This window comes from Micropterus dolomieu, linkage group LG01 (genome assembly GCF_021292245.1).
Source record: "Micropterus dolomieu isolate WLL.071019.BEF.003 ecotype Adirondacks linkage group LG01, ASM2129224v1, whole genome shotgun sequence".
Classification (NCBI taxonomy): domain Eukaryota; kingdom Metazoa; phylum Chordata; class Actinopteri; order Centrarchiformes; family Centrarchidae; genus Micropterus; species Micropterus dolomieu.
In genome coordinates, this window is record NC_060150.1 from 52,015,137 (window position 1) to 52,025,609 (window position 10,473).

The following is a 10,473-nucleotide window of genomic DNA, read 5'->3' on the forward strand; positions in this document are numbered from 1 at the left end:
CTGAGGTGGAGCAGCTCTCACGCTCTGAAGACCACCTCCATCTTCTCCAGAGTGTCCAGTCCCTGAACATCCACCCTCCACCCACCAAGGACTGGACAAAGGTCAGAGTGCATCTTTCATATGAATGGATTGTGTTAAGAGCTGTGAATCAGCTGGAGGATAAACTCAGTAAAGAGATGAAGCAGCTGGTCAAAGCTGAGCTGGAGAGGGTCCAGCAGTATGTAGTGAATGTGACTCTTGATCCTGATACAGCATATCCCTATCTCACCCTATCTGAAAATGGGAAAGAAGTGAATTGTGATGGTGTGTGTAAGTTTCCTCCTAACAACCCAAAGAGATTTACTCGTTGTAGAATTGTCTTAGGAAAGCAGAGTTTCTCTTCAGGCAGATTTTACTTTAAGGTTCATGTTAAAGGAAAGACTAAATGGACTTTAGGAGTGGCCAGAGAGTCGATCAACAGGAAGGGACAAATCAAATTGAGCCCTGTGAATGGTTACTGGACTGTAGGGTTGAGAAATGGAAATGAGTACAAAGCTTATTCTGGCCCGTCAGTCCGTCTCTCTCTGAAGTCTCGGCCTCAGAAGGTGGGGGTGTTTGTGGATTATGAGGAGGGTCTGGTCTCCTTTTATGACGTAGATGCTGCAGCTCTTATCTACTCCTTTACTGGCTGCTGCTTCACTGACAAACTCTTCCCATGCTTAAGTCCCTGTCTTGATGATGGTGGTGAAAACGCTGCCCCTCTGATCATCTCTCCTGCCAAAGTATACCAACGGTTTCAATTGTTTCCCTTGGAAAGGAGTGGTAGCAGCAGAGGTGAAGCGAAATCTTTTTTGCGTGCGTAGTACGTCTGAATATAAAACCCCAAACACAACATGTCTCAATAGCATTGCTCATGTCCATGAGCATGTGATGCCCATTAGAATAGCTAGTTTTACGTGAGCTTTCGATGAATGTTTGGGTGGTGGTGGTAGTCATGGTCAGGGGAGTGGGGGGTTTGCAGGTCCTCCACCAAGAATATTTCATGTTTTCCAATGAAAAATATGTAATTTCACATCATCTTGGGCTATTATTTTCACCATAAAGTAATTTGGTTGGTTCTGTTGCTCCACAGTGATTTTACAGTTTTGGGCATCACCCCTAAAACCCTGTTAATATGACCTCAGAATCATTATAGATACGACTGTTCATGTGGCCTTTTGTGTCTTCATTTTACAGCTTCTGACATTTATCTGTAGAATTAATATAAAAAATAGGCAGCATGAGAAACCTCCTCCCTTCTGAGGTGCATTTTATTTGCATCACACAAGAGCCATCCAAATCCAAAAAGAAACGTCTCCTCGTTAGCTTAAAAGGACTAGTTTGCATCACTAATTAGCTTCACTAACCTCAGCTCCTCCAGTCACCTCCGTCCTACCTTTTCCAAAACCACTTTTTCAGACTGAAAACTGAAAAATTGAATCAGTCTGTACAGGACAGAGCTGTAGCCTACACCAGTTTAGTACCTGATGTTCTCAACTACTGTTATAACAGCACCTGTCACGTAGATGTCCTTTGAAGAACGAGGAGAGGAAGTGAGTATATAGTATGTGGCGGTCAGCGTTGATATTGGCGTGTTGTGTTGCCACAAATAAGTAAATGAACGGGAAACAGTGCAGTGGGGTGCAGATTTAGAGACTGATTCATGTCATTTTAGTTCTGATAGTAAGTTAAAATCACCTTAATATCCCTTCAATCATCGAAAGCCGATGTAATCGGCACTCGCACAAGCCCACTCCAGGATACATCCACAGGAGCGCCTGAGACGTACTCTAAGAGTTTGAAGCGACCACAGGGGGGCTTCAAATGCCCCCAAAAATGGGCGAGATAACACGAACCAGAAATCAGAAACTGTTTCTCCAGTCGTTACAAAACTCACAGGATATGGTTCATAACAATGTTCAAGCACATGTGTGAAAGTGTTTGAAATCACTAAAGCAGAAAAGGGTTTGATCCCCAAATCGCCACTAGTGGCTATTTTATGTTACTTGCCCTATCTATTCCAACATTTTGTACACTGTTGTACACACATATGTCAAGCTGAAGTTTGAGTTAATTTGCAAAAAAACATTTTAGTCTTTTCAATGCTTTCATGCTTTAATCTTTTATTGTTTTTGTATTATTGTCTTTTGGGTATTATTGTCTTTACACTTGTTAAAGCACTTTGTAACTTGTTTTTGAAAAGTGCTCTACAAATAAAGATTATTATTATTATTATTATTATAATAATGTCTACAGAATATGCAGTATGTGTCATTGTTATATTGACCATAAAAGGTTATTTGACAAAGTTAATTAACAGAAGAGATGTTGAATTTTCAGTTTTGTCTGAAAAGTGTTTTAGTTCATTTCTGGTCACTTAGGCCAAGTTTTATTTGTTTAATGAATACTTGTAAGATGAGAAATGTGTAAACATGATTGTAAAATAAAAACTGTAAAATAAACTATGTACACTACTGTTTTATTTATTAATTTTATTTTTAATATTTTTATTTATTTTTTATTACACACACAAACACACACTTACTGCTTTAATTATTTTATTTTATTTAATGAACCATATGAATTGAATTCAACACACACATGCTTACAGTTTTATTTATTTAATTGTTAACATTTTATTTATTTTGTTTATATTATTATTATTTTTTTTTTACACAAAAACACACTTTTACTGCTTTATTTATTTTATTTAATGAAATCAATAGTTCTTATGTATTATACATTAAGCTTTGGCAATATTGTTGTTTGACATTCGTGCCAGTAAGGCTGAATTGAATTGAAACTAGTTGTTGAACACAAGGCCCAAGTAAGCAGTGACTTTAGCACCTAAATGGACAGAAAAGCCTGGTTTACATAGAAGTTGTATTTCCTGACAAATACATCGTGTTTCCTGTGGCTGCTTCACAATAAAAGCCCTCCGTGTAGAAAACGAGTAAGGGGTTAACCAAGTCACTGAACTACAGTAAAGACTAAAAAAGCAAGCAAAGGAAAAAGAAAGGCTGCACATTCAGCCGATCACACAGAATACATGTTATATAAGCAGACGGAGGCTCCGTGAGTAAAATCAACTGATATGCTGCCGCAAAGTGTTGAATTGATATGGTGGAACGCAGTGACTGATCAGTGACAAGTGATGTGAATTGCAAATAAAAGTAGAACTGCAAGCAGTTGTAAGCGAGGTCCAAGCCTCCCGGCGCAAGCCGCCCCATCTGGCCCCGCGGAGGGCGCGAGTCGGCCGAGGTGCCCCGCTGTCATGACGCATAAGGTCCCCGAGTTTGGTCTTGATCGGCCATTCCAAACCGAGGCAAAATGTCCTGCCGTTTGAAAATGCCATTGGAATGAATGGGGTTTAGTGAGAGATTTCAGCTTCGATTTTAGCGCAACCTGTAAGCGGAATTGCACCACATTTTTTTAGGTGTAATTAGGGGCCCATGGGGAACAATTGCCCCAAATTTGGTATCATTCGGACTTGTGTTTATGGAGATATGAAATGCATGTAAGTCAATGGGATTTTTTTCAATAGCGCCAACTAGGGGCTAGCTGTACCAAATTTTGCACAGCCCCTCAGGGGGGCATGGCACATAAGGTCATCAAGTTTTGTGTTGATCGGCCTTTCCAAGCCAGAGATATGTTATAGTTCCTGTTTTTAGCGTTTTCGCAAATATTTGTTAAGTTTGTAATTGGGACATTTTTTGTCGGATCAAAATTCCGTCTACAACCTTTCTTTGGCTTGGTCCAGAGATGGTCCGTCCAAAGTTTCGTGTCGATCGGGAAAATCCCATTGAAATGAATGGTGTTTTTTGTGCGTCTTTCATCTGCAATAAGAGCGCCACCTATGGGCATATTTGAGTGAACTTTGGTGCCTGTAGTAAGGGGACCATGCTTTACAATTCGGCAGTGGTTTCATGTGAATGCGACTTGTGGTTATAGAAGTTTTTGGAATTACATAGCGCCACCTAGGGGCGAGTTCCACCAAATTTTGCACAGGCCCTCAGGGGGGCGTCCCACATTAACGCTCCCAATTTGGTGTCGATTGGCCATTCCAAAGCGCAGATATGACGTCATTTCCTGTTAGTAGCGTTTTTCGTAAACATTTGTTAGCCTATAACTGCGACATTTTGAGTCGGATCAAAATTTCCTCTACAAACTTTCATCAGCTTTGGAGGAGTTAATTAAATTTGGTTTTCCAGTTTTCACGATGTAGCGGAAAAAAGTTTAGGCGGAAATGGGCGTGGCCTATACCACAAGATTCAGCTGGATCCCCCGAACGCGTGGCTATAAGGTTTTTGATATACGCCTCATAGGTGGGGTTCCAAGCCCAAACGTGTTGACCTTGCTTATAGCGCCCCCTAGAGGTAGATGTGTGCGGATTTTTGCACCTGAGTTACTGTTGGGGCTGTGAAGGTACCCTATGAGTGTCGCATCCCTAGCAGTTACCATGTAGGCTGCAGTATGAATTTTTTGCACGGAAGAAAAAAATAACAACTAGAACTGCAAGCAGTTGTAAGTGGGGTCCAAGCCGCCCGGCGCAAGCCACCCCCCCAGGCCCCGCGGAGGGCGCGCGATGATTAACTGTCCCATAATCATGGGCCCTCGAGCTACGCCGGGGCCCATAGAGAATAAATGAGCGGAGTTATAAATGAAAGAGGCTTGCGGTTAAGGAGATCTGAAATTAACGTATGTCTATGGGAGTGTTATTTGATTTCCAAGTAATAGCGCCACATAGAGGCTGATTAATGCGAAATTTCACACAGCCCCTCGAGAGGGCATGCCATATAAGGTCCCCGAGTTTGGTGTAGATCAGGCATTGCAAACGTAAGGTCTGACATGACAGCCTGTTTTTAGCGTTTGGGCAAAAAGTTTGTTGTGCTATAATTCTGACGTTTTTTGGCGGATCAAAATTCCCTTTACAAACTTTTATGGGCTTGGTCCAGAGATGGTCCGTGCCAAGTTTGGTGGCGATCGGACTTGCGGCTTCGGAGCAGTTAATTAAAATAGGTTTTCGAGTTTTTGCGATTTAGCTAAATGAAAAAGTCATCGCACAGAGGCGTGTCAGAGAAGTGTGCGTATTTAGGCGCCTGAGGTACTCTTGAGGCTGCGAACCTACCTTGCAGTTACCGTCTAGGCCGCAGTATCAGTTTTATGCACGGAAGAAAATATAATAATAAAAATCCAAGCAATTACAATAGGGTTCCCAGCCGCTTCGCTGTACTGGGAACCGCGATGCCTTGCATTCGCGGGTTCCCAGCCCACTCAGGCTTGGACCCCTAATTACAGGAGATTGTATCAGAAGATGAAACAAACGGAAAGCCAGGCTTGTGGTGATAATCTTGCAGTGACGAAAATGCCAGACACCGCAGCCGATGCTGACGCTTACAAGCGCCGTGCAGGCACGTAAGAAAGAAAAGAAAAAAAAAGAGGCATGCACTTATCTTTCTCACGGTGTGTTGCTTGCATATTTGGCAGTGAGCAAAACCATAAAAACAGTAATTATTTGCCGATCTAGTAAAAAAAGGATCGAATGCAGTACCCATTTGACTGGAGAAGTTTCAATAGTACTCAGGACTCAGCTAATTTGGTTGGTACCCAGCCCTAGATGGGAATCACAGTCTACCTCATGATACCGACTGTGAGAGCCATTTCGTTTAATGTTTATTTTAGTGGTGGGCAAAATTGAATAATGAATTCTAAAGTAGTGTATTGTGCACTTTTAATTTAAATGAACTGCTATATACACAAAAGTGCAATAACGTGTGGTTTGCAAACACTAAACAAATAAAGTGCTTTTTCCCAGCAGTATTCCCTTTACACAGTAGTAATAAAATATTTCTTGTAAATCTCAACTTAAACATTAATGTAATAAAATCAAATCTAAAACCAAAGCTATTTGCCACTGCCAGGGCATTCATTACCTTTTATAGCTTGTTAAAACAAGTTACCATCAGAGTCCAGTTTTCTTGTTTTTATCTGAACAGGTATCAGCAGAAACATTTTTCTTTTATCAGGGAGTAGAGGCCAATGTTCAGCAAGTTTCCCTTTTAGAGTTAGGTGAAGTGGTTGAGCAAGGTGTACCGCCGCAGAAGTTGAATTGTTAATAATAATAATAATAAAAACTGCATTAACATGCGATTAAATAATTGTCAGTGCTAATTAATTAATGTGTTAAAGCAATAATAATGCAAATGTCAAATGTTAATGTTAAAGTGAAGGTACGGAACCTTAAAATTTCAACACATCAGCAACAGCTCTACATGTAAATCAAAAGGGAGGAAACAAAACGTGAGCAGCAGAGCTGCAGTGAGAGGTGGAGCAACTCTGGAAAGAGGAGAGCTTCAGAGTTTGTCAGAGCAGCAGCCGTCGAGACGAGTCTCTGTCTCTGAAAGGAAATTCAGACTGACTTCATCAGGTCTTTCTCAACAACACAGCAGAGTCTCTGCCAAACACTGGTGAGTACAGCTGATCACATTTACAGCTTCAACAAGCAGCATCAACACAAACCTGCAGCTCTACTCAGGCAGGAAGTTCCACTCTTTTCATTTCATACTTGTGACGTTGGTTAAAATATAACTCTGGCTGTTTGTCCACAGGCCCACTATACAGCAGCCCACTGGAACTGCTTCAAACTGCCTCTCAGTCCGTTCTCAGGACTTTAGGCTGTTTCACAATAAAAGCTTTCTACCAGTGAACCAGCAGGAGGCTTTTAATGTGAGCAGCTAGAGGAAATGCAATATGTGCACCATCAAGTAAGCAGAGCTTTCTGAGCAGCACTATTCTTCAACAAAAATTACATACATACACATGTACATTTTCTGTGATATTTTGTTTTCATAGACAGTTTGAGCTTACATTGCTTAAATGGTTTATCAGCTTGGTGCAAATATCCCCAAAAATCTCATAAAATAAATGTTTACCGTTATCTAATCTTATCTGATGTTACACTTAAAAGAACTGTAATCACCTTTCTTTATGTTTAACTGTATTTTGAATTAAATGGTTCTTTTCTCCCTACATGTGTAGATATGGTTGCTACAAACTCTCTGAGATCTGAAGATCAGTTCCTGTGCTCCATCTGTCTGGATGTGTTCACTGATCCTGTCAGCACACCATGTGGACACAACTAAAAACTGCATCAGCAAACACTGGGATATTAATGTCCCATGCTAGTGTCCGATGTGTAATGAGGTTTTCAACACGAGACCGAAGTTGCGGGTCAACACTTTCATCTCTGAGATGGCTGCTCAGTTCAGACAATCAGCTCAGCAGGAAGCCTGCAGCAGCAGCAGCAGCAGCAGCTCAGAGCAACAAGAGTCCAAACCAGGAGAAGTTCCCTGTGATGTCTGCACTGGAACCAAACTGAAGGCCCTGAAGTCCTGCCTGGTGTGTCTAGTCTCCTACTGTGAGACTCACCTGGAGCCACATGAGGGGGCTGTAAGGAGAGCTGTGGCTCAGCTGGAGGAGACGCTCAGTAAAGAGATGAAGAAGCTGTTTGAGTCTGAGCTGAAGAGGGTCCAGCAGTATGCAGTGGATGTGACTCTAGATCCTGATACAGCACATCCTAAACTCATCCTGTCTGATGATGGGAAACAAGTGTATGATAGCAATGTGGAGAAAAATCTTCCAGACAATCCAAAGAGATTTGATACTTGTGTTAATGTCTTAGGAAAGCAGAGTTTCTCTTCCGGCAAATTTTACTTTGAGGTTCAGGTTAAAGGAAAGACTGACTGGGATCTAGGAGTGGCCAGAGAGTCGATCAACAGGAAGGGAGACATCACACTGAGACCTAAGAAGGGTAACTGGACTGTAGGGTTGAGAAATGGAAATCAGTACAGAGCTCTTGCTGGCCCTTCAGTCCGTCTCTCTCTGAAGTCTCGGCCTCAGAAGGTGGGGGTGTTTGTGGATTATGAGGAGGGTCTGGTCTCCTTTTATGACGTAGATGCTGCAGCTCTTATCTACTCCTTTACTGGCTGCTGCTTCACTGACAAACTCTTACCATACGTCGGTCCCTGTAATAATGATGGTGGTAAAAACTCTGCCCCTCTGATCATCTCTCCTGTCAGAGTAAACTAATCACTTCTTATTTTTTTATGTATTGATGTATTTTTATTAAAAGTGAACAAATGTACATATTTAGTTTTACATCGTAGAGTTTAAATCTTGTTTTCTGCAGAATCTGTTTACTGTGACTGATCTACACTTTATCTAAAATTTATTATTATACAGTATCTCTAAGTGAGTACACCCCTCACATTTTTGTAAATATTTTGCAATATCTTTTCATGAGACAACACTGAAGAAATGACACTTTGCTACAATGTAAAGTAGTGTACAGCTTGTATAAATAAACTGTAAATTTGCTGTCCCCTCAAAGTAACACATCCACAACAGCCATTAATGTATAAACTGCTGGGAACAAGTGAGTACAACCCTAAGCTAACTAACCCTAACCCTAAGAGTCTACACAATACAGTATATGTTATTGTTGGAGCTGTTACGGCCCTTGAGCCCTGTGTCTGTGTACTGCTGCTCGTCTGTGCCCTGCAGGTCCTGCCCTTCCCCCCTCTAATGTTGCAGCCAGGAGGCTAGGGTGCACACCTGTCCCCAGTTACAATCAGCGGGAGCGCAGGAGCCGGTATAAGGAGCAGAAAGCAGGCAGACTGGGTGTGGAGAGTGGGGAGTGCAGACGGCATGGTGAGCTGGGTGAAACGACAGTGCAGCAAGCGATAAGTCTGAACCTTGTGGTGGGGTTCACTCCCTCAGTGGAGGGAGGGCGAAATTCGTTATTGTATCCTGTGTTGTTTTCTCATTTGTGGCATTTGTGGGCGCTTCCTTGTTTTTGGGAAGTTGTTTTTTGTAGACCCTCCCTGAGGGTACCTTAGCTTTTTTTGTCTCCTCTTTGTAAATAAAACGCGTACGACCTGTAAAAGCTGTCTCCTGGCTTCCTTCAACCTGGAATGATTCTATTATTGTCACTAACCTCCTCATCCCCTGGACTTTCCACTGGAGGTTCGTAACAGGAGCATAAAAGGTTAATGGACAAAGTTAATTAGTAGAATGGAAATTTAATTTTCTGTTTTGGTTAATTACTGGACACTTTTATTTGTTTCATGAATTCTGGTCAGATGAATTATGAGTCAGAGAAATCTGTAAACAAGTGATTGTAAAATAAACTAGTTGTTGAACACAAGGCCTGAATCAACACCTTCCTGATCAAGATACATAATCATGGATTAACATTCAAACTCAACTTGTCAGCCAACACAGACGAGAAGTCGTAAAGAGCTCAGAAAAAGGGAAAGTTTGAACATCTGCAGTTCTACGACAACTGAACAAATTCCATCTGCTGATGAAGACCGTGTGCTGCGGTAAAAAGCTCCAGAGCGAGGCAGTAAGTGGACCTTGAGAGGAGATTGTTTTTTTGAAACTCTAGAAAATGATCCTTTGAATTGGTGTCCACTTTTGAAACCACACCACTGTCAGCCGGTATAATAGTTCCAGTCCACGGCCTGATGTTAACGTCAAACAGCCTTCAGCTACATTCATTCATGATGCAAAGCACAACGGCAGTAACTAGACAGTATTAACTCAATAACATCTGCCTGGAAACACATGTACAACTTTAAATCCTGAAACGTTAGTCCAACACTTTGAACCACTCGTTTTATATGTTAAATCATTTCAACAACACAGTTTGAATGTTAAAGTCTCAGGTTAAAATTAGGAACACAAATTAGAATTAACGTTTGTACAGGTGCTGGTCATATAATTAGAATATCATCAAAAAGTTGATTTATTTCAGTAATTCCATTCAAAAAGTGAAACTTGGATATTATATTCATTCATTACACACAGACCGATATATTTCAAATGTTTATTTCATTTAATTATATGATTAAAACTGACAACTAATGAAAATCCCAAATTCAGTATCTCCGAAAATTAGAATATTACTTAAGACCAATACAAAAAAAGGATTTTTAGAAATATTAGCCAACTGAAAAGTATGAACATGAAAAGTATGAGCATGTACAGCACTCAAGGCTCCTTTTGCCTGAATTACTGCAGCAATGCGGCATGGCATGGAGTCCATCAGTCTGTGGCACTGCTCAGGTGTTATGAGAGCCCAGGTTGCTCTGATAGTGGCCTTCAGCTCTTCTGCATTGTTGGGTCTGGCGTATCGCATCTTCCTCTTCACAATACCCCATAGATTTTCTATAGGGTTAAGGTCAGGCCAGTTTGCTGGCCAATTAAGAACAGGGATACCATGGTCCTTAAACCAGGTACTGGTAGCTTTGGCACTGTGTGCAGGTGCCAAGTCCTGTTGGAAAATGAAATCTGTATCTCCATAAAGTTGGTCAGCAGCAGGAAGCATGAAGTGCTCTAAAACTTCCTGGTGGACGGCTGCGTTGACCTTGGACCTCAGAAAACACAGTGGAC

At 41.4% G+C, this 10,473-nt stretch overlaps 4 protein-coding genes across 6 annotated transcripts in view; 3 read left to right on the top strand and 1 right to left on the bottom strand.

Moving 5' to 3' along the window:
- LOC123969306 (E3 ubiquitin-protein ligase TRIM21-like) overlaps positions 1-1,074 on the top strand; it is a 14,380-nt gene extending 13,306 nt beyond the window's left edge. The window contains exon 3 of the mRNA XM_046046581.1: positions 6-1,074. Within this exon, the coding sequence (XP_045902537.1) occupies positions 6-842 (837 nt within the window). The 3' untranslated portion in view covers positions 843-1,074. The remainder of the gene's footprint in view (positions 1-5) is intronic.
- esf1 (ESF1, nucleolar pre-rRNA processing protein, homolog (S. cerevisiae)) overlaps positions 1-10,473 on the bottom strand; it is a 44,662-nt gene that overhangs the window by 22,870 nt on the left and 11,319 nt on the right. The window lies entirely within an intron of this gene.
- Positions 6,388-9,220, top strand: LOC123969329 (zinc-binding protein A33-like). The gene is made up of 3 exons (XM_046046612.1): positions 6,388-6,485; positions 6,627-6,782; positions 7,057-9,220. Exon 3 carries the CDS (start codon positions 7,210-7,212, stop codon positions 8,104-8,106), a length of 897 nt encoding a protein of 298 aa, XP_045902568.1. The 5' UTR covers positions 6,388-6,485; positions 6,627-6,782; positions 7,057-7,209; the 3' UTR covers positions 8,107-9,220.
- Positions 8,431-10,473, top strand: part of LOC123970640 (nuclear factor 7, brain-like) — a 3,132-nt gene continuing 1,089 nt past the window's right edge. Inside the window, exons 1-2 of the mRNA XM_046048799.1 lie at positions 8,431-8,452; positions 8,581-8,777. Of these exons, the coding sequence (XP_045904755.1) occupies positions 8,431-8,452; positions 8,581-8,777 (219 nt within the window). The remainder of the gene's footprint in view (positions 8,453-8,580; positions 8,778-10,473) is intronic.